Source organism: Martes martes (assembly GCF_963455335.1).
Source record: "Martes martes genome assembly, chromosome: 16".
Taxonomy (NCBI): domain Eukaryota; kingdom Metazoa; phylum Chordata; class Mammalia; order Carnivora; family Mustelidae; genus Martes; species Martes martes.
In genome coordinates, this window is record NC_137904.1 from 24,352,516 (window position 1) to 24,376,830 (window position 24,315).

Here is a 24,315-nt window from a genome sequence, read left to right on the forward strand (position 1 = left end):
GGTGTAGCTACTATGGAAAACAGTTTGGAGGTTTCTCAAAAAGTTGAAAATAGAATTACCATGTGATCTAATAATTACACTCCTGGATATTTACACAAAGAAAACAAGCACTAATTTGGAAAGGTATATGTGCCTTGTGTTTATTGCAGCATTATTTATACTAGTCAAGATATGGAAGCAACCTAAGTGTCCATTGATAGATGAATGGATAAAGAAGTGCTACACACACACACACACACACACACACACCCACCCCATGGATATACTCAGCCATTAAAAAGAATGAAGTCTTGCCATTTGCGACAACATGGATGGAGCTGGAGGGTATAATGTTGAGGGAAATAAGTTGGTCAGAGAAAGACAAATACCATATGATTTCACTCATGTGTGGAATTTAAAAAACAAAACAAATGAGCAAAGAAAAAAAATGACAAACCAAAAACAGACTTTTAAATACAGAGAACAAACTGATGGTCACAAGAGGGGAGGTGGGGGGTTGGGTGAAATAGGTGAAGATTAAGAGCACTTATCATGATGAGCACTGAATAATGTATAGAATTGTTGAATCACTATATGGTACACCTGAAACTAATATAACACAATGTTAATTATACTGGAATGTAAAAAAGCATATTGTTTAATTTCCACAATTTTGTGAATTTTCAAGTTTTAGTTTACTAATTTCCAGCTTCATTCCATTGTGGTCAGAGAAGATATGTTGTATGATATTTATCTTTTAAAAACTATTGATGTGTAATTTTTTGACCTGCTTGTGGTCATCCTGGAAAATGTCCCACATGTACTTGAGAAGAGTTGTTTGGTAGGACATTCTGTGATATTCGTTGGGCCTAGTTGGCTTATTGTAGTTTAAGCCGTCTGTTTTTTTCCTTTTTTTTTTCTTTTTGAGATTTTATTTACTGGGGAGAGAGAGAGCACAAGCAAAGGGGAGGGGCAGAGGGAGAGGGAGAAGCAGACTCCCTGCTGAGCAGGGAGTCTGACTTGGGGCTCAATCCTAGGGCCCTGCGGCCATGACCTGAGCCAAAGGCAGACACCCAACTGACTGAACCACTGGTCAGATGTCCCTAAGTCGTCTGTTTTCTCCATTATTTTGAGTGGGGTATTGAAGTCTCCAATTATTATTGTAGAAGTAATTTACCCTTTAATTCTGTCAGTTTTTGGGCACCTGGGTGGCTCAGTGGATGAAGCCTCTGCCTTCCGCTCAGGTCATGATCTCAGGGTCCTGGGATCGAGAGCCTGCTTCCTCCTCTCTGTCTCTGCCTGCCTCTCTGCCTACTTGTGATCTCTCTCTGTCAAATAAATAAATAAAATCTTTAAAATAATAATTCTGTCAGTTTTTCCTTATATTTTGATGGTCTAAATATTATGTCTCCTTGCTGTACTGAACCTTTTATTAATATATAATGTCCTTCTTTGTCTCATAACTTTTTTTTTGGTAGCTTTGTGGTTTTATTAACAAATATTACGTTCACATACATTGTCTATTCATTTCCTTGGCTGTGGAGCCTGGCATTGGGATTGGTGACTCTGATGGCCAGCTTGGCTGCCTTTTCCACGGTGGCTCTGCAGTTCTGGGAGGAGACATTGTGAGCAATCTCTTCATAGTAGGATTTGTTGCATATCAGCAGCACTTCAGGCTTTTTGACATTATGAACTAGGAAATTCCGAAGCCATTGGACAGCACGTGCTTTGTTTTCTTAGTGCTCCATAACCAATCTTGGGCATCAAGATCTGGCCCTTGAATCTTCTGTGCATCCTATTGTCAATGCCTGGTTTTCACCAGTTGCGCTTAATTTTGACATATCGGTCTGACTGCTGCTGGATGAGCTTCTTGGGCCTCTTTTTAACGATCTTGGGCTTCACCAGTGGAATGAGGGCGGCCACCTCTGTAGGCAGTGCAGAGGAAGAGAGGGGAAGGTCCTCGTAACTTGTTTTGACTTAAAGTTTGTTTTGTCTGATAATTTGTATAGCTACCCCCACTCTCTTTGGTTACTATTTGCATGAAGTACCTTTTTTCACCCTTTCACTTTCAACCTGTTTGTGTCTTTAGATCTCAAGTGAGTCTCCTATGGGCAGTGTGTGGTTGGGTCATGTGTTTTTATTTATTCTGCCAGTGTCTGTTTTCTAATTGGAGCGTAATCCATTTACATTTAAGATAGTTACTGATAAGAATTTACTGCTATCATTGTGCTGTTGGTTCCCCTATACCCTATAGCTTTTTTTTGGTCTCATTTTCTGCATTACTGTCTTCATTTGTGTTTATTTTTTGCAGTGAAATGTTTAAATTCTTTTCTCATGTCCTTTTTGTGTATTCTACAGCTATTTTGTTTGTGGTTACCATGGGGATTACATTTAACATCCTAATGTTACAACACTCTCTTTTGAATTTATACCAACTTAATTCTGAGTTTTGACATTTAAATGGCATGTATTCATGTAACCATCAACATGGTCAAGATATAAGAAGTTTCAACACTCAGAAAATTCTCTCTTTACCCCTTTGGCTAGTAGAGGAGGTGGTGACAAATCCTGAGAGGAACATCTATTGTTTTTCAGGGGAGAAGCCTTTGAATTGTCTTCAAACAAGTTTGGGGGTGCCACCACTTAGTAAGCAGTAATGGGCCACTATGGTAGACAGAGAGGATTTAGGCGAACCTGGAAATAGGAGATTTTTGGGCCCACAGACCACTTATTTCCATCATATTTGTCTTACTCTTTCCCCTCAGGGCTCTGGTCTTGGCATAGCAGACGTGCCTTTTAGGTAATTTAACCTTTGAAGCCCAGCAACTCTGATAATTAAGTGTTGGTTCTGGTCCGTGGATTTCTCTGTCCTCCTTTTACAAGGGAGGAGACCGTCTTTATATGCTTCCAGAGAGACCTTTGGCTTTCAAACTTAGCTTCTGTTGGCTGTGTTATCTTTTTTCCAGAGAGCAAAGATTTTAGTAATGCTCTTTCAGTTTCATTGCTTTTGTAGTTACTATTTTTCCTCCATTGCCAGCTTTATTTATTTATTTAGATTTTTATTTATTTATCTGACAGACAGAGATCACAAGTAGGCAGAGAGGCAGGCAGAGAGAGAGAGAGAGAGGAGGAAGCAGGCTTCCCGCTGAGCAGAGAGCCCGATGCAGGGCTCGATCCCAGGACCCTGGGATCATGACCCGAGCTGAAGGCAGAGGCCTTAACCCACTGAGCCACCCAGGTGCCCCCTCCATTGCCGGCTTTAAAACCCCTTCTTAAAGAAGCATCTGCAGCCAGCTGCCCTGGAAGCCTAGGGCAGGATGTTCATTAAGGTGTTCCTTTGGGATCAACACCTGGGAGGAGGGAGGATTGAGCAGATGCTGAATTCATGGTGCAGTGCAGGTCCAGTGTTAGATTTGGCCAACCCCTTTTAGGAGCTCTGGTGCCAGAATTGGCCATTCTGAGTTGCCCAGAATTAGGCATAGGTGTGTAGGCCTTTATATTGCCGTATCAGTTGGTCGCTGGGTGTGGGCTGCCCAGGAAGGCTTTGACCTTGGTTAGGGTCATTCTCTGCAGGTGAGGCAATCCCTGAAGGACTGACTGAATACTTCTAGCAGTTAAGGCAACAAGTCCTTCCATGAAGGGGAGCTGGGCAGTGCCAGTGTGTAATTCCTCCGTGTCCACTAAGGGTGCTTAGCTTCATTACTACTTTGCTTCTCCTTGATTTGGGTTTCATTTGTTGCAAAATTTGTTTTAGTTTTTTAGTATCACTATGAACTCATGGAGTTGAATACATATATTTACAAACTTTCTGTCAACTTAAACATATAGAAGGATGCACAAATAAATGTAAATATACAGCTTAATAAATGTTGACAGAGTAAACACACCAATGTAACCATAAGGTGGTAGCAGTCCTTCCTCCTGCATTTCCTTCTAGTCATTACCTGTTCTTTCCAAGGGTTTTTACTATCCTGATTTGAATTTCTCATGTCTTTGAAATTTATGTAGCATAATCGTACAGTAAGTGATATTTTGTTCCAACTTTTCATTCATATTTGTGAGATTAAGCTTAAGGGCTGTAAGCCACTTACTTTTATAGCTATATAGTTTTTCTTTGACTCTATTGCTTTTTCAAACCATTTCTGCTATTGATAGACGATTGGAGTGTTCCCAGTTTATTAACACGCTGTTATAAACATTTTTGCACATATATTTCAGTGGATATATGTACATAGATCTTTTGGGTATATACCTAGTGAAATCGCTGAGAATGTTTATATATTCTGTTTTAGTGACAATGTCAGACATTTTTCAAAATAATTACTGATTTACATTCCTACTAATAGCGTTTAAGAGTTGTAGTTGCCTGGGCACCTGACGGACTCAGTCGGAAGAGCTGGCCATTCTTGATCTCAGGGTTCTGGGTTTGAGCGGCATGTTGGGTGTAGAGATTATTTAAATAAATAAATAAACTTAAAAAAAAAAAAAGCGTTCCAGTTGCTGCAGTTCTCCCCTGTTTCTGTGGGATGTAGCCCTCTGGAACTTATAGTTAAAAATGGGGTTTATTTACTAGGTTCCTTCCACTGGCAGGTACTGAACTCTAATCATTTTGTCTTCCCGAGGCTGTGAGACTTTGGAATTCTGCTTTTTCAGAAGTTTTGGCTTAGCTTTTAAGCCTTTTCCACTAGTTATGCATTTGAGGCCCCCTCATGTCTGCAGTTTTGTCAGTTCAGCCCTCAGTGTCAACCCTTATCTCTGATGGTTTCTCTTTCCCTCAACAGAAGGACCTGCTTGGAACATGACTTTTGGGCTCACTTTCATTTTCTGTTGCAATGTTATTCTGTCTCTTATTTTTTTTTTCCTCATGGTAGCTTCACATGTTATTTGACCACATTCTTTGCTATTGCTCTTTTGGGGGGGGGGGGCAAAAAGAGAGGGAGAGAAAATCTGAAGCAGGCTCCAAGACCAGAGTCAAGCCCCGACGTGTGGGGCTCAATCCCACGACCCTGAGATCATGACCTGAGCTGAAATCAAGAGTCAGTCACTTAATTGACTGAGCCACCCAGGTCCCCCTGCTGTTGCTTATTTATATTTGAAAATAGTTTTCCTGAATTGGTGGAGGGGAAATGTGAGCCAGGGTAGCTTTTTCTCTTCATGGATCTAGAGCTCTTCTATTTCATGAAATTGAACAAACCCATCATGTCATCCTTTCTTTTTTTTTTTTTTTAAATTTTTTTTTTTTAAAGATTTTATTTATTTGACAGAGAGAAATCAGAGCTAGGCAGACAGAGAGAAGGGGAAGCAGGCTCCCGCTGAGCAGAGAGCCGGATGCGGGGCCCGATCCCAGGACCCTGAGACCATGACCCGAGCCGAAGGCAGAGGCTTAAACCCCTGAGCCACCCAGGCGCCCCCATGTCATCCTTTCTGAGCTCCTTTAGCTTTCTTCCTCTTTACCACCTTTATCTGGACCTTGGTCCTTTGTCCCCAGTTGTCCCTGTTGTCAGTTTGGAGTGAATCTCATCAATTCTTCTCAATGTAGGCTTCATCCTAAAAGGGATCTCATCAATTCTTCTCAATGTAGGCTTCATCCTAAAAGGGTTCTTCTTCAGCTGGTTAGTTTAGAACAGTGCTGCCCAATGGTGTCCAATAGCTACTTAAAGTTAAATGTGAGTAAATTAAATAGAAGTTAACATTTGATTCCTCATTTACATTAGCCGTGTAACAAGTGCTTAATAGCACATGTGGCTATGGCTGCTGTATTGAGCATTGTTGATACAGTGTATCACTGCAGAAACTTCTGTTAGATAATGATGTTTAAAAAGTTTGTTTTGTTTAAAAAGTGTGCTCTCTTCTCAGGCCATTATGGTAGACCTTTTGTACTCATGTGCAAATTGCAATATACAAAACAAAACAAAACAAAACACAACCCTGTGTTTCAGCTAATGTTCTTATTTTTTTGGTCAGCTGATGTTCTCAAGATGGCCTGTTGTACTTTTGATTGAGAATAGAATAGAATTTTGGGATTTTCCTAAGATCCATCAGACCTTCTACTTCCCTCTGGTTTCTTTTGCAGAGATGCTTATACCCACCAGTTTTATAGCTTGAAGTGGTTTGTTCCTATTTGCTTGTATTTTGGGCTTTATGGGGTGCATTGTCCTCTGTTTGACTGAATTCACTTATTCACATACTAATTGCATCTGGAAGCACCCTCAGAAATACACCCAGAAATAATGTTTAGTCAAATACCTGTACATCCTATGATCCAGTCAAGTTAACCCATAAAATTAACCATTACAAAGAGAGCAGGGGAGATTTACAAGCTACATTACAGCCACTGCCTTTTAAAATTCTCCTTTCTTACACCTTTCAGATTTTTTTCCCTCTGTAACCTTTAAAACCAACGTGTAATTCTGTACCTCCTGTTAAGCCCTAAAAATGCTTCCCCTCTTTTATTCAGTATTAATTATCAAATCAGTGATCTATTATTAACTGAGTAGACAAACTTGGACATGCTACTTGGTCTCTTTCCACTTTTAGTTGCACCATTTTAAAAATGAAAATGCTGAGGGCGCCTGGGTGGCTCAGTCAGTTGAACATCTGCCTTTGGCTCAGGTCATGGTCTCAGGGTCCTGGGATCAAGCTTCACCTCCGGCTCCCCGCTCAGTGGGGATCTCCTTCTACCCCTCCCCTGGCTCTTATTCTCTCTCTCTCTCTTTCTCTCTCACTTGCTTTCTCTGAGTAAATAAGTATTTTTTAAAAAACCTCACAAGTCTTCTCTGTTAGCATTAGCAGGATCTAATATTTAAACAGTGGATACATTCATAATGCTTTCAATACAAAATGTTACTTTTGAACAGAGCAGAGATGAGCTTCTTGGCAGTGCGACTTAACTCATTCTTAGATAAATGTAAATGTGGTCCACTTAAAAGATATCTTTTTTCCCATGAAACTTACCTGTCTGTTGTTCTGTTTCTCCCTCAACTGTGTACCTGAGGGTGGTCATCTTACCTGAGTTAGTCTTACTGTGTTTATTCTAGGTTATACAGCTTACTGTCATTTCTGAAAAATACACAGTTATTTGCCATTATTTATTAGAGGTCTGGGGCATAGATGTTCTTGGTCTGTTCTTTTAATGCTGGAGTTCAGTGTATAAGGGAAAAGATTGTATGCATTTTATTGCAGGCATCCTCTGAAATAATTTTTAGCTACAAGGAAATAGCTCTATTTCTGTGAGTCATCATCTCTTATGTAATACTGGGTAAGTTTTAATTATGTAGGTAGGTAGAGGTTTACGACTTTGAGAAAGAAAGCTGCAAAAATTGAAATTTCAAGAGTTTTAGATTTGCTGTAAATGCTAATTTCTATTGAAAATTGGAGCTTGAGATACAAACATAGGTCACCGTGGTGGATAAATATTTTCCTAAAATCTCATGAGTTTCAGTGAGAAATAGTTCTTTTTAGTCGTTTTCATGTTTAAGCTAACATTTTCTTTTTCCCTTAGCTTCCAATAAAAACAGGACAGCAGAACACGCATACCAAAGTCAGTACCGAACACAACAAGGAATGTCTTATTAATATTTCCAAATACAAGTTTTCTTTGGTTATCAGCGGCCTCACCACTATCTTAAAGAATGTTAACAATATGGTGAGTATTGGGTCATTGTTTTGTGGGGGAATTCGCTTTGGTTTCTTTCTGATTTAAAGACTTACAACAGCATATTTTGGAGTATGTAAAGTCCTTTTCTGTGGACTCTGGATATAAACACTCATTGTATTTTGTGAATGAGCACAGGTAACCTTTATTTTTCATTTTTAGTTTTTGATTTTTTCCTCTTAGATACTTCTCTTATTTGCAACCCTATCTTTTCTTTTTATTTTTTTGGAATTAGGATTTCATACAGACTTCAGGTCGTATATAAATTGGTAACATAATAATCTATTAAAATCTTTTCCTTAGCTGCTGCTTTGAATATTTACTTACTAGATTGTCCTGGTCCTAAGTAGACAATAAATAAAATATGACATTGTAGTGTTAAAATGTGAGATTGCTTTTACGAAGATGCTGTTTTATTTCCTTCCTCCTGTAACCTGTGACAGATTCTATAGTAGTTAGAGATCCCATTGTTGAAATGATTTTCCTCAAATAGCAATTTCAGCAAGTAATTCCATGGTCAAAAGTTCACAGTTGCCTTTTTTTCCTGTTTTATAAAACCTATTTACATTCCCTAGACTTCAGGTTACTCCAGCTGTTCTTTCTCTGAACCTTTGAACATCTCATCTGTCCCGACTCTCTCAGGGGATTCCTTCCTCTGTCAGTCCCTATCTAAAATCTCCTTCAAACTCAATTCAAAACAGCTGATCTGGATATTTCTTGATTAATTCCGAACTGCTTTTTCTGTCTTTAGCACTTCTAACCACAGTTTATATTGTTTCTATTAAGCTATGAGACTGACGTCTGGTTGTACATTGTGCGAATCAGTCTTATTTTTACAGTCACATCTTTAGTGTGTTTTCTTTTTAAAAACTTCGTTAGGCAATGTCCCAAACTTAGAAAATTGATAAACTGGAGGTGTGGGCAATCATTTGCTATGCAAAGAAGTTTTTTCTTTATAGAAAAAAAATTAAGATTTTTCTGAAAAAAGCAGGACCTCTTATGAATATGCAAAGTACTTTACAGAAATACATGTAAGATTTTGTGATGCTCTTTTGTTGCACAGTGTGTGGGGCATTGTGATAGGATTTTGCTTATATAAATATGTGGCTGTGTTCCCAGTTAGGTGAAAATATTTTAATATTGGAACCTTCTTTTCAAAACAAAAACAAAAGCAGTATTGTGATAATTGGCATTCATTTAGGCTTATTGAGTAAACTTAATTGTGGAAACCATAGTTCCTTGTTGGTGAATAGCATAGTATTAAATTTAAGGATGGCAAATGCCTTAAATTCACTGTAATTGGTGTTACAGTATTTTGTTGCTTTAAGAATTGAGACTGATTATTTTGTGGCATTGAAGTGTGGTTAAATGTACAATGCAAGATTCTGGTTAAGATCTGTATATATATCTAAATCCTATATATATATATTTTTTTTTTCTTTCAAGTTTTTTTTTCACTTTTAATTTTTTATTAACATATATGTATTATTTGCCCCAGGGGTACAGGTCTGTGAATTGCCAGGTGTACACACTTCACGGCACTCACCATAGCACATACCCTCCTCAATGTCCATAACCAACCACCCTCTCCATACCCTCCTCCCCCTGGCAACCCTCAGTTTGTTTTGTGAGATGAGAGTCTCTCGTATGGTTTGTATGCCTCCCGATCCCATCTTGTTTCATTTTTTAAATCCTATATATTTTTAAAGTATAAACCAAAGTTACTTTCTTTCACTTTATAAGGCTAATGATAGACTATAATAAATGCCAACATTTTTGTTTGCCTGGGAATTTATTTCGTGTGAGCATTAAGATAAAATCAGAAATAACAGATTTAAATATAGTCTAATCTGGGAGATAAAATGGAAGACTTGATTTTTTTTTTTCCTAATCCGTAGTCCCTGACTTTTTAGATGTGTGTTGATTCAGTAGAGAGTAATAGCCAACCTTTACTGTTCTGAATATCTTTTCTTTTAGAGAATATTTGGAGAAGCTGCTGAAAAAAATTTATATCTCTCTCAGTTGATTATATTGGATACACTGGAAAAATGTCTTGCTGGGGTAAGTAAATCTAAAATAGGCAGATTTTGTGAATTCAGTTTTGAGAATGATCTGATGTACCAAAGTATAGATGTGGACAAGAAAAGTCATGCAGATTTTTTTGGTCTAAGACATATGAATATAAATTTTATTAACAGAGCTAACAGTGTATACAGTTTTCAAGAGAATTATTTTCTCATCTTTTGTAAATTAAATAAATACCAAGTTTACTTATAAAGTATTAAGCTTGAGCCACTTATCTCTGTCTCAGGTTGTTTAGAAAAGATTTTATGGAAAAAAGCCACTATTTGATTTAATTAATTTCTCCAGATATTGTTAGGCCTGTGGTATTGCTTAGCTGTGAAAAAATGTGACCAGGAGTAATCTTTCACCCCCTGCCCCTCCCTGCCCCATTTCAATTTTTTTTTAAAGATTTTATTTATTTATTTGATAGACAGCGAGAGAGGAAATACAAGCAGGGGGACTGGGAGAGGGAGAAGCAGGCTTCCCGCTGAGCAGGGAGCCCAGTGTGGTGCTCGAACCCAGGACACTGGGATCATGACCTAATCCGAAGGCAGACCCTTAACATCTGAGCCACTCAGGTGCCACCCCATTTCAGTATTTTACCTGATTTTAATATTTTACTTTTCAAATCTATATAAAAGTGGACTTTAAAAAATTACAACTATTACCAAGAGATCCTACCTTAAGAACATTTGTTATGTGTAAATTATGAATATATAAAATAGTTATGTGGAGGAGTAGTTGAATACAAAACAGTTCTTTCTTAGAGTTCCTCTAAATAGTTATCTCAGTATGTTTCAACAATGACTTACTGAGAATTTTTTTGAGAATATTTTTGTTGCATAAAGCAAGGTGTTTCTATACTTCGATAACCTTAACTCTTACTGGAATGTGGTAGTTTTTTAGTAAATATATAAATTTTATTGCCTTCATTTTAAAGATCTGTCTATTCATTGTAAGAGTTATTATGGCCCCTCTTCCTTGACCCATCTTTTGCTTTTATTCAGAATTGCATCTCTCTTCAGCATGTTACAGTTGTTTTCTATAATCAGCCTAGATGGGCGGGACTTGGATGTGAGGACGATTTTGTGGTTGGGAAGAGAAGGAATGGTCAATAGTGTTTGAGGAAGGGGAAAAATAATTACATGTACTCAATTACTTGTCCTGGGGGAAGAGATCTATTTAAGACTGTAGGACACAAAACCTAAACGTAATGTTTTAAACTCTTTTATTGGCCCTTGGCTGTATTCCCAAATTGTTAGACAGTTTTTACAAGTTTTCTACTTAAATTGAGGGTGAGCTAGTTCTGTTTGTAGTTTGGTACTTTCTATTGATTTGTGATATGCTGTTGTTCATTTGTAAAGTGGAGTGAAAAAACAAAAGTGCTGTTAAATAAATAAATGAATAAATAAATAAATAAATAAATGATGATGTAATTGGGAAGGTGAACAGTTTTTAAACATCCTGAGCCAGTTCTCTATAGTGGTCTTGTTGCTTTGATTATAAATACCAGTACATTAGCCATATCCATGTTCGGATGGGGTCGGGTGGTTTATTTTCTCTGTCAGTCCTGCAGCTTTTCTCTATTAACATTTGTAATTGAGAGGTAATGGTAAATGTATTTTGGAGAATGATTACTGGTATTATTGGCCCCTGTTTTATTGACACCCTTTAGAGATAGCCTAATTAAAACTCTAATAAGTAAGCATAGTGTAACTTACATAATAATGCATAAAATAAGTTATCTTCCTTTGCTCTATTGAAAATGTATGGATTTCTTTCATTGAATTTATAATTAAAAAAATAATGCTATTCATGTTATCAAATAATTTTGTTTTCTTGGATTGCCTTCAGTGTTATTATGGTTGTCTGTTGATTTTCATTTTTAGATTGAAGTTCAGTGAGGTAGTTTAAGAAGTGACCTGCAAGTACGTGTTTGTCATATAAGTAGTTGAAAAAGCTAAATGAAATGATCAAATATTTACCAGTTTCATATTATGAGTAAAATTTTGTAGAATTTGAGCGATCTTTGTTCCTGCATATATGACCATTATTCAAAAGATTGAATACTTCTGTAATTTTTACTTGCTTATTAATTGGAGTTTCAGCATTTCTGTTGTTTGATTGGCCTGTAAGATACAGGCGTTGCCACTTGAATTTCGGAGGTTTTGTGATATCTGTTTATTTGCTGTCTGTATGTTCCAGTGTATTTACATCTATAAGCACTTGGATTGCAATTACAGAATCAAGGATAGCACATATTTATACACAATTTTATTCTTTGCTTGGTATTACTGAAATTGTATGAATTGTCATTCATACATGATTATTATTAGGCTTAGGTGACATAGTAATGTGGAACGGTGCGTCTGCAGGATAGCTTATCCATTGGTTATTTTGTTAATTGTAGGGAAAAGATTTACTTTATAAAGTAGAGAGTTTAATATTAATAGTAAGGTTGTCAAGCTTGCTGTGTCATTAACATTGGGACCACCTGGCATTATGGACTCCTGATAGGATACAGTATGAATTTTACTGAACTGCCTGAAGTGTTTAACCTGAATTTAATCAGACCATTAGATTTAGGTTCCAGGTATTGAAAATACAGTAACTACAAGTTAAGTCTCCACTACTAAGAAATAATTGTGATCAACAATATGGAACATTTTGTAAGGCCCGTTTTCTTAAAGTCAGAATAAAATGATGTATTGGAGTGTTGGGGGGGGCAGTCATTTTAGAATAAAGAGACTAAATGAATCATGCTGTTATCATCTGAACCTTTTTTTGAATCCTGATTGAATTAAAAAGAAGTTTTGAGGTCACCTGGGTGGCTCAGTCGGTCAAATGTCTGTCTGCCTTCAGCTCAGGTCATTGTCCCAGAGTCCTGGGACTAAGCCCCATGTTGTGGGGTTCCCTGTTCAGCAGGGAGCCTGCTTCTCCTTCTCCTCCTGCCTCACGCTCTCTCTCACTAGCTCTGCCTCTCATGAATAAATAAGTAAAATATTTAAAAAAAAGTTATGAAAGACATTTTGGGGGCACTTGGGGAAATTTGAATATAGAATGGGTATTAGCTGATGTAAGGGGAATTTTGTTGTTGTTCTTTGATGTGGTGGTTGTATTGAAGTTAAATTGGAGAATGCCCTTATTTTTATTTTCTAAAGATTTTATTTTAAAGAGAGAGTGTGTGCACACGATAGGGGAGGGGAAGCGCAGAGGAGGAGAGAGAGGGACAAGCAGACTATGTGCTCAACGTAGAGCCTTTGGGCTCCATCTCATGATCCTGAGATCATAACCTGAGCCGAAATCAGGAGTTGGTGGCCAGCCACCCAGGTGCCCCGAGAGTGTCCTTATTTTTATTTATTTAAGATTTTATTTATTTATTTGACAGAGATAGCGAGAGAGGGAACACAAACAGGGGGAATGGGAGAGGGAGAAGCAGGCTTCCCACAAGCAGGGAACCCGATGTGGGGCTCCATCCCAGGACCCTGGGATCATGACCCGAGTGGAAGGCAGACACTTAATGACTGAGCCACCCAGGTGCCCCTGAATGTCCTTATTTTTAAGAGATGCTAAAATACCTGTGGATGAAATATTATGATGTTTGTAACTTACTTTGAAATGGCTCAAGCAAAGCAAAACTATTTTTAATAAGTAAATTGTACACCCAGGAATTTATTTGGATATGACACAGATGACACAGTGCACCAGAAATAAATGAATATAAGTAACGTTTATTTGGAACTCACAATAAACTTGGGATTCCTAGGAGTGCAAAAGCTTCTATAGGGATTTGATGAACAGGGAACCAACAGGAGTGGTGGTGGTAGGGGGGGTGGATTCTAGGGAGAATGGATGGGGGGCTGGACTTTTATTGTGGAAAGATGGAAAAAAAAGAGAAAAAAGCAATGAAAGATGGAACTGTCCTGTTTATTAGACTGAGTATAGATTCAGTGAACATGGTGAAATATTATAGTTGAGTGTAGGTGACGAATATATGGGTGTTCATTATTCTATTTCAGTCTTATGTCTGTTTGAAAAATTTCTTTTTTTCTTTCTTTCTTTTTTTTTTTTTTAAAGATTTTACTTACTTATTTGACAGACAGAGATCACAAGTAGGCAGAGAGGCAAGCAGAGAGGAAGGGAAACAGGCTCCCTGCCAAGCAGAGAGCCCGATGGGGGGCTTGATTCCAGGACCCTGAGATCATGACCAGAGCTGAAGGCAGAGGCTCAACCCGCTGAGCCAGTCAGGCGCCCCATGTTTGAAAAATTTCATACAGAAAATCTTTACATGTGAATTTAACAAAGTTTTAGAATTATGTGATTATTTCTGTTGCAGCAACCAAAGGACACAATGAGATTAGATGAAACAATGCTGGTCAAACAGTTGTTGCCGGAAATCTGCCATTTTCTTCATACCTGTCGCGAAGGAAACCAACATGCCGCTGAACTTCGGAATTCTGCCTCTGGGGTTTTATTTTCTCTCAGCTGCAACAACTTCAATGCAGTGTTTAGTCGCATTTCTACGAGGTTAGTGTATAAACTACGTAGAACTGTTGTGAGGTAATATAATTTTAGAAGTCTTTCTTTTGTCTGCATAAAAATAAAAAGTTGACAGAAATGAATTTGACTTGGACTTTTGTATGAATTTTATATATTGATTTCTTTGACATTTTTATCATGTAGTATTGTGATATTGGTGTGTACAATATGAGTATTTATGAAGTTGAAAGTGAGTGAGTAGTTAGGAAGTTGAAAGTCCAATGTGGGTAGTTATGAAGTTGAAATGTGAGTAGTTATGAAGTTGAAAGTCCAAATTTTAGGGAAATCTGTTGCTCATGATCAGGTTTTTGTTTTTACACGAGGTATGAGTTTTTGGTTGGGTTTTTAAATATTCTTTTAAATGGAATTAGCTAATCAGAATAACTGAGAAGAGTAGTCAGATTTCTAATGATCTCACAGCTCTGCTCTTAATCACAAGATCCTAAGTTACGAAGCAAAACCAAAACCTAACGATAGGGAAGCATAAGGAAGTGAGTAATTGCAAAGTAGTCTCCAGAAAGTAGACTGTGTTTTAAGTGGATGAATTCTAAAAGCTCCCATATTTTGAGTATTTACAGCATATGTTGTACTGTTTTATCTTCATAGAATCTTTGAAATGTGGGTGATACTTCCCCAGTTTATAGGTAAACAAACTAATACCCAAAGAATTTATTAAGGCGCTTTGTCGAATAATGGAGGCCCCAAATTTTAAAGTCAGGCTGGTTTCAGAGTCTATTAAATTCATTATATCAGGCTGCTACTTCTATACTTCCATTTTAACCATATTTTATGAAATATATATTTTAATATTTTTACTGTTGTGCTTCAATATTGTATGATAAATATGATTTAAGCTTTTATTGATGATTAAAAATCATGTGATCATCAAAAAAAATCATGTGATCATCAGTTGTGATATGCTATGGATGGGAAGAAATTTATGTGTAGATGGTGCCATATGGAAAAATAACTGATGGTGTAGCAAGTGACTCTGGAACTTGCTTTCATGCAAATTATTTGCCTGTCTCATCCAGGTAGAGTCAAATGGGTCTTAATTTTGACCAAGTAGGAAGTATAATATGAATCACTTAGTGATTTAGTGAATCTAAGACTAATATTGAATGTGGAAAAACAGCCCTCTTTATTGATACATCCTTCATCTTTTGACTTGTCTGTGTTGTGTGAACAGTGGACTTCCATTAGTCAGCTTTGTTGGAAAAACAGGTGTGAGTGGAATATGCATCATAGTTTATGTAGAGAGTTTATGCTATAGTGTTTTGGATGACTTGGCTAACTTCAAAATTCTCCTTTTTAATAAAAAATGGTATTTCTATAGTCATGATGCTAGGCAACAGTATTCTTCAATTCCTGATCAGACCTGGTGCAAAGAAAATTGAATTTTGTTTAATGGTATGATATGATTGATGCTGTTAGGTAATGTTTATACAGTAGAACAATGTCTTCATGAAATCTTTTGAATGATAACATTTTATATTCTGAGTGATATTAAATTAGTTGAAGTAGCAAGGTAACCGACAGCTAGGGAATAGGAGGTGTGAAAATTATAAAAGAAAAAAACAATTTGTTTAAGTGACTATCACACTAGCTTACTATTTGAAATAATTTTACATTGAAGGTAACAATTATCAAAATAATAGAATATTTTTTAGTCTATCCAAACATAAGTTGCTCTATAAAATACAGCAAATGTGCCATCTTTTAAAAACTCTAGAAATTTTCCAGCACCAAAGGTTTCATTTTATAGGATTTTGCAGCATCAATGCATGTAAATATAGGCAACTTTTGTGTATATCCTGAACCTTACTGTTTCCAGAAGACAAGTTAAATGTCTCCAGAATAAGCTAGTTTCTGTAGCTTCCAGTGGACAGACTGCTCAGAAATTGGATCTCTGAAGTACATGTTTTAGACAACTGCATTTCATGTAGCTTGTGCCAGAAGAAGGAGCTGATCTTGCTAGAGGGCCACTCACCTAAAAGACCATTATGATGGGTTAATTTAGATGTAGATATAGCCTTCATAGCATTAGGTGACTTAAAATATGCAAGTGACTAGAATGGCAGTTCTTTCTTTCTTTCTTTTTTTAAAAGATTTAGTTGAGCCAGAGTGTGAGAGAGCTATAGAGCACGAGTTGGGGAGGGGAAGGGACAGAGGCAGAGGGTGAAGCAGAATCCCAGCTCAGCAGGGAGCCCGACCTAGGGCTCAGTCCCAGGACCCTGGGATCATGATCTGAGGCAAAGGCAGATGCTTAACCAACTGAGCCACCCAGGTATCCCCAGAATGGCAGTTCTTTCTGAAGATTGATTTTGTATCTCATATATAATAGATGAACCAATATCATGAGAATTTACTGTGTTTGACTCTGCTACCTGTCCACAAATGTTTCTCTTTTGGAAATAATATTGGCTTTTGATATTTCTTGGTCTTTGATTTTTATTTAAGGAAATATGGGGTACAGATCTTAAGTATACTTCTGCTGAAGTATACCATGTTCTGCAACTCATAGTACTCTTTTATGTAGAAGATGGGCTGCTCTGTTCACAGAATTACTGTACAGTTGCACTAGATCTAATCGTTTTGTAGTGGGAGGGCTCTGCAGAATATCTGATTTGAGGGGCGCCTGGGTGGCTCACTTTTTAAGCGTCTGCCTTTGGCTCACGTCTTGATCCAGAGTCCTGGGATGGAGCCCCGCATCAGTGGGAAGCCTGCTTCTCCCTCTCCCACTCCCCCTGCTGTGTTCCCTCTCTCACTGTCAAATTAATAAATAAAATCTTAAAAAAAAAAAAGAATATCTGATTTGACATAATACCAGAAGCAGAAGGCTCAGTGATTTTATAAGTTCTATTTGATTTTTTTTTTTTCTTTTTAGAGAAGGGGGAGGGGCTGAGGGAGAGAGAGAATCTTAAGCAGGCTTCATGCCCAGGGTGGCTTGGATGCGGGCTTGATTTCAGAACTCTGAGCTCATGACCTGAGCTGAAATCAAGAGGGAGATGCTTAACTGACCAAGTCATCCAGGTGCCCCAGAAGTTCTGTTTGATTCTTTTACAGATGTGCTGGGTTGGTTTTTTTTTTTTTTTAATGGTTTCTTAATCTTCTTAATAGTTTAAAATTTTTTATATGGCTCTAATCATTTAAGGCATATTTTATATTCTCAAGATTGTTAAATAATCTTGTATGTGCTAATTCTCATTCATAATGAATGGTTTTCTCTCTTTTCTGTAAACTTTGATTGCAAATTCATCTTTAGTGCACGTCTGTATTTTCTTTGGGATCTCTTATGGATGTGGGAGTGTCCTAGTGATGGTTTTTGCTTTTGCTAAGTACTCAGCTCTGGACTTTTTTTTCCCCTTTTTTCCTTTCGTTTCCTTTTTTTTTTTTTTTTTAATTAATTTCTCATTCCCAGATTGTATGGGTAGTATAAATGTGGACCTCAGACCCTTACAGTGTAACAGCTCTGGGTGACTTTTTCCCCTACCCAAAACAGCCAGAGGAGATAGACATCTTAATGTTGGTAGATTTTTTTTTATTTTTGGTAGATTTTTTTTATCTCCTTCCACTCTCCCTTTGTTCCATCTCTCTCTCTGCAACTCTCATTTATGGAATTGCATAGTTCTTGCTAGTCATGTTTTTTGCAGGGCCCCAGTTCTACTCTCTGCATTATAGGGTAGAAAGCTTTGTATCCAGTCCCATGTAGATGATAGCCACAAACCCCTAGGTTAAGGAGAGAGAAAAACCTCGCTCCTGTGCTTCCTTTGTTGCACAGTCAGACCATGTCTTCAAAACCTTCTCTGGTTTTTAGGTTCCTCTTCATTTCTGTACCTGGGTGGATGGAGGGGGGCGTGTTTGTCTTAGTTTCTTTCTTTTCTCTTCTTTTTCCCTTTTTTTAAGAGAGGGAGAGATGGAGAAAGGTGGGGAGGGGCAGATGGAGAGAAAGAATCTCAAGCAGATTCCCCATGCAGGGCTCAAGCTCACAACCCTGAGATCATGACCTAAGCTGAAATCAAGAGTCAGATGCTTAACCAACTGAGCCATTCAGGCACTTTTATTTATTTTATTTCTATATGTTTTTAAATATCTTTTTGTTTTCAGTTTACCTGGTCTTTCTAGATGTTTTAGTAAGTTTTCTACTTCGTTTACTCCCAACTGTGCTTTGATTTCCGTCCTTCAGAAATGATGTTTAAGCCTCACAAAATACCCTTTCCCTATGGAAATACCAGGCTGTAAAAAGAATTAAACTTTTCTTCCATTTTTCACAAATAACTGGAAGAGTCAGCTTTTCAGAAGTTGGTGTTACTGATTTATTAAGCTGTGTTTCCTAAGGAATCATATTCCATATTTTCTAGGCTCTTTGCAGCAGCTGTGGAATTTTTAGCATATAAGTCAGTATTGAGGACCTTGTCATTCCCAGTATGAACTGCTAAGCTTTTCTCACCCTGATGATATGAAGAGCTTTAGTGTAAGTGCTTAGAATAATTTTAATGTTAGCTACACATCTGCAGGCTGAAGTTAGTGAAAAAGGAATTTGAGAAGGAAGAAATCGGATTGATATCACTTCTAGCAACTGAATGTTTAGTATGATGATTAATGTCAGTTTCAGACTGCATTAAAATGGCTACAATTTGAGTTAATATTATGAGTAAGATTTTGTAGTATTTGTATTTTTTCACCGTTATCTGTCTCTCTCTGCATTTATGAACATTAGTAATTCCATTCATCTTCTTACATTTTTGATATCTTAATTAAAATAATGAGTATGCCTCATTTGGAAGCAGAGTTCAGTAGATTAACAGTGTCAACTTTTGAAAAACTGACTTCTCACAGCAAAGGAAACGACAAAACCAAAAGACAACAGACAGAATCTGGGAGGAGATACTTGTAAATGACGTATTAAATAAAGGGCTAGTATCCAAAATCTATAAAAAAACTTATCAAACTGAACACCTAAAGAACAAATAATCCATTCAAGAAATGGGCAGAAGACATGAACAGACATTTCTCCAAAGAAGACATACAGATTGCCAACAGACACATGAAAACGTGCTCAACATCACTTGGCATCAGGGAAATATAAATCAAAACCTCAATGAGATACCATCTCGTACTAGTCAGAATGGCTAAAATTAACCAGTCAGGAAATGACAGATGTTGGTGAGGATGCGGATCCCGCTATTCGTGGGAATGCAAGCTGGTGCAGTCACTCTGGAAAACAGCATGGAGGTTCCTCAAAAAGTTGAAAATAGAGCTGCCCTACCACACAGCAATTGCACTACTGGGTATTTACCCCACAGATAAAACGTAATGATCTGAAGGGGCACTTGCACCCCAATGTTTATAGCAGCAATGTCCACAGTAAGCAGACTGTGGAAAGAGCCCAGATGTCCATCAACAGATGAATGGATAAAGAAGATGTGGTGTATATATACAATGGAATACTATGTAGCCATAAAAAAAGAAATCTTGTCATTTGCAGTAATGTGACTGGAACCAGGGGGTGTTATGCTAAGCAAAATAAGTCAATCAGAGAAAGGAGGTTATCATATGATCTCCCTGATATGTGAAATTTAAGAAACAAAAGAGAGGATCATGGGGGAAGAGGAAAAAATAAAATGAAACCAGAGAGGGAGACAAACCATAAGAAACTTTTTTTTAAAAAAGATTTTATTTATTTATTTGTCAGAGAGAGAGAGTGTGCGCGCACAAGCTGGGGGACCAGCAGGCAGAGGGAGAAGCAGGCTCCATGCTGACAGGAGCCCAGTGTAGGACTCAGTCCCAGGATCCTGGGATGATGACCTGAGCCGAAGGCAGACACTTAACAGACTGAACCACCCAGGCACCCCCCCCCCCCCCGCCATTAGAGACTCTTAACTATAGGAAACAAACAGAGGGTTGCTGGAACCAAGGGAAGTTGGGGGATGATGTAGCTGGGTGATGGACATTAAGGAGGGCATGTGGTATAATGAGCACTGGGTATTATATAAGACTGATGAATCACTGACCTCTTCCTCTGAAACCAATAATACATTATATGTTAATTAATTGAATTGACTATAAACAAATAAAGCAAATAAAAGAAAAGCTGACTTCTGTGGTTGTTAGTGAAAAATTTTATTCAGACTTAAGTGAATTTTTTTATAAGTTTAAGAAATCTGTTTTTGTTAAATGTTAAATTTTTCTACATCTGTGGTAGCTTCATATTTAAGGGAAATTTGGGGTTTGGAAAGATTCTTGTCTTTACTAGAGTAAGTTTTGTGAGGGAGGGACATTAATCAAATAATCACATAAATAAATGTACAGATTGTGAAACTATAAGGAATAATTGTTCATTTTTTAATACAAAATAAATGTATCCTATAAATGTAGATAAAATACTGTTTGTTTTTTAAGTCTAGTTGATGTAATCAGAAATTAATGTTTATTTTCATACAGAAAATTTTCAAAAATACACATAGCACAGAGACTAGTATTTCAAATACTTATGTATCTCTCTGTTTCCGTAGTTCTCTGCATGCTATGATTTTTTTGTTAAAGATTGTATAAATTTGATTTGTACAATATGATTTATGTATACACAGTGAAGTCTGCTGGATTATTTTGGTTTCAGTTTTATCATATCCCCTGAATTTGTTATGTACCTTTAAATTTCATAAGAAATATTTACTGTCTTATTTTTTATGTATATTTTTTCTTATAAACTCATCATTTGGGTGAGAAGAATCTGTTCAGTTCAGAATTTTGAACTTTCCTTAAGATAGTGAATTATTTTTGGCTTTTACTTTTCAGATTACAGGAATTGACTGTTTGTTCAGAAGACAACGTTGATGTGCATGATATAGAGTTGTTACAGTATATCAATGTGGATTGTGCAAAATTAAAACGACTCCTAAAGGGTAAGTTTAAATGTAAGATATATTTGAAACTAATCAAGGTGAGTGAAAAACCGGTGTTTGAATGTATGAATTGTCCTAATTGTGTTGAAGTAGAACATCAAAGTGGATTTTATAATGCAAATGTCCTTGTGAAATGGATAATAATGCTTAATGATTCAATAACATTTGAGCCTTGAAAACAAAAAAACGAGTATCTTAAATCTTGGCAATGGAAAGTTTTGTTCAACTACAAGTTTTGCTTTAACAAAGAATATACAGGTGCTGTTACTTAATTTTTCTAGAATTTCATTTCTTAAGGATAGCTATAGGTTATAGAAGTTATCTGTTTAACTGTTATAGTGCTAAAAGCAGATAGTTTAGCAGGATATCAAAGTTCCATTGCAGAATGGAACCAGAAGTTTGTGATTTTATGCCAAGAGGAGGAATTGAGATGGGCATCTCATTTCTGATATTTATGTTTTCAGGTCTGTTAGCATTCTAACTTTGCAGAATTACATAGTCTCTTACCTTTTCAGTGCTTTTTGCTTCCTTGTAGAACGTTTCAGTTGTAATTCCATCTGGTGACATTACAATGCTTAATATGTGATTTTATTTATTTTAAAAAAAGTTTTTAAAGATTATTTCAGAGATCGATAAAGTGGGGGAGGGGCAAAGCGAGAGGGAGAGAGAAACCCAAGCAGACTCTGCAGTTAGCATGGAGACTGACATGGGCTTGCCCTCATGATCTGAGATCATGGCCCCAGCCAAAACTAAGAACGGTACACCTAACCGACTGTGCCACCCAGATGCCCCTTAATATGTGATTTTAAAGCTTTGGAAAATCCTTTGCATGATTATGTTGATTAAACAGTCACAAGGAATTGAGAGAATTCTTGTGGTAAGCATGAAAGTGTTAATATAAATCAAATGTCAGCAGACGTTATTAATAAACTGAGTATAAATAACTAAATTCATTTCACTAAAATTGTTTCTTAGTTTTGTGTAATACTAGATCCTGGCTAACTTAAATGTGAAACCTTATAGTATATGATTCACACTTTTTAATTTTACTTTGTATATTGATTAAGGAATTATGAAAAATGTTTTTAGTGTCTGACCTAGAAGATTTAGTTATATTAACTTTGAAAAACTCAACAGTTCTACAATGTAATTGTCAAAATACCTTGTTTATTGTTTTGTTAATATTTGCTTTAAACTCAGTAACTCGTTCACCAGAGATGTAAAAAGGCTGTATCTAGGGGTGCCTGGGTGGCTCTGTCAGTTAAGCATCTGCCTTCAGCTGGCGTCATGATCTCAGGGTCCTGGGATTGAGTCCACATGTTGGGCTCCCTGCTCAGTGGGGAGTCTGCTTCTCCTTCTGCTCCCCCACCCCCCCACCCCACTCATGCGCGTGTGCTCTCTCTCTCCTCTTTATCTCTCTGAAGTAAATAAATAAAATCTTTTTAAAAAAAGGCTTTATCTATGTAGATTAGTACTATAAGGCTGTGTTCTATCTCTGTTACCGATTTTAGGTCATTAACTATTATAAGACCAAACAACAATTAAATCATTTTCAGTAACTTTAATAAAGAAATAAAGTGGATTATTTTAGCTGTTATGTTAAGTGGACCTCAATTGTTTTAAACTGTAATAAACCACAACTCAGTTCCCAGTTGAAATTTTAAGATCTTAGGCTCTATCATTAAATGTAAGTTAAGGATGATAAAATTTAGAAATTTTCTCTGTGTATAAAATCTAAGAAGTAGGTGTCACAAGGGTAAAGTTAATGAATGTAGGAAGGCAAAAACGCTCAAGAGAGCTTTGAAGTGTAATGCCATTATTTGGAAATCAAAGGAGAGCAAGAGCAAAGGAAGTTGGATAATATATTTAAAAACTGACTTAGAGAGCAAATTACTCATTTCCAAGTTCAGCAAAAATGACATTTAAATTGTTTAGTCAGTTTTATTACTCAAAGACTCATCTTTATCTTAGAAAGGTAAGTATCTAGATCCCTCCATTAAAAGTCTATAGGAGGCAACAAAAATAAAAATAAGCAAGTGAGACTATACCAGATTAAAAGCTGCAGAGGAATTATCAACAAAATGAGAAGGCAGCTTACTGAATGGGAGAAAATATTTGCAAATCATATATCTTATTAGAGGTTAATATACAAAATATGTGAAGAACTCATTCAGCTCAATAGCAAAAACCCCTTACATTGTGATTTAAAAAATGGGCAGAGGACCTGAATAGATATTTTTTCCAAAGAAGACATACAGGTGGCCAGCAGGCACATGAAAGATGTTCAGTATTACTTATCATCAGGAAAGTGCAAATCAGAACCACAATGAGGTATCTCCTCACATTTCTTAGAATGGCTATTACCAAAACAACAAGAAATAATAAGTGTTGGTGAAAATATGCACTGTTGGTGGGAATGTCAATTGGCACAGCTGCCAAGCAAAACAGTATAGAGGTTCCTCAAAAAATTAAAGGTAGAACTACTATATGATCCAGCAGTTCCACTTCTTGGTGCTTATCCAAAGAAAATGAAAACATTAACTTGAGAAGATCTGTATACCTGGTGTTCATTGCAGCATTATTTTACAATAGCCAAGGTATGGAAACAACTTCAGTATCCATTGACAGGTGAATGGATAAAGAAGATGTGAAATATATATATGTATTTAAAATATACATGTATGTTTATACATATGTTTAAGAAATATTTTGTATCTTATATATAAAATAGACAAAAGGGAATGTATGCATTCTGTATTAAAATGGACTGTTATTCAGCCTTAAAAAAGAAGGAAATTTTACATTTGTGACAACATGATGAACCTTGAGGGAATTATGCTAAGTGAAATATGTCAGAGAAAGACAAATACTGTATGTCTCACTTACATATGGAATCTTGTTTTTAAAAAAGAAAACAACCAGGCTCATAGATATGGAGAACAAAGTGGTGTTTGCCAGACGTGGGGCTAGGGATGGGAGAGTGAGCAAAATGAGTGAGGGGAGTCAAAAGGTACAGACTTCCAGTTGTAAAAACTCATGGGGATGTAATGTATAGCATGGCAACTGTAGTTAGTAGTACTGGATTGCATGTTTAAAAGTTGCTAAGAGATTAGATCTTAAAAGTTCTCATCACAAGAAAATTTATAACTACATATGGTGACTGATGTTAACTAA

At 36.8% G+C, this 24,315-nt stretch overlaps 1 protein-coding gene and 1 pseudogene across 2 annotated transcripts in view; one reads left to right on the forward strand and one right to left on the reverse strand.

Moving 5' to 3' along the window:
• Positions 1-24,315, forward strand: part of NF1 (neurofibromin 1) — a 261,002-nt gene that overhangs the window by 49,424 nt on the left and 187,263 nt on the right. Inside the window, exons 2-5 of the mRNA XM_080825306.1 lie at positions 7,481-7,624; positions 9,611-9,694; positions 14,034-14,224; positions 21,035-21,141. Coding sequence (XP_080681432.1) covers positions 7,481-7,624; positions 9,611-9,694; positions 14,034-14,224; positions 21,035-21,141 — 526 coding nt within the window. The remainder of the gene's footprint in view (positions 1-7,480; positions 7,625-9,610; positions 9,695-14,033; positions 14,225-21,034; positions 21,142-24,315) is intronic.
• Positions 1,500-6,982, reverse strand: LOC308356530 (large ribosomal subunit protein eL32-like; annotated as a pseudogene). The gene is made up of 2 exons: positions 6,934-6,982; positions 1,500-1,904 (listed from the first exon to the last, which is right to left on the reverse strand). The product of its transcript is annotated as a large ribosomal subunit protein eL32-like (transcript).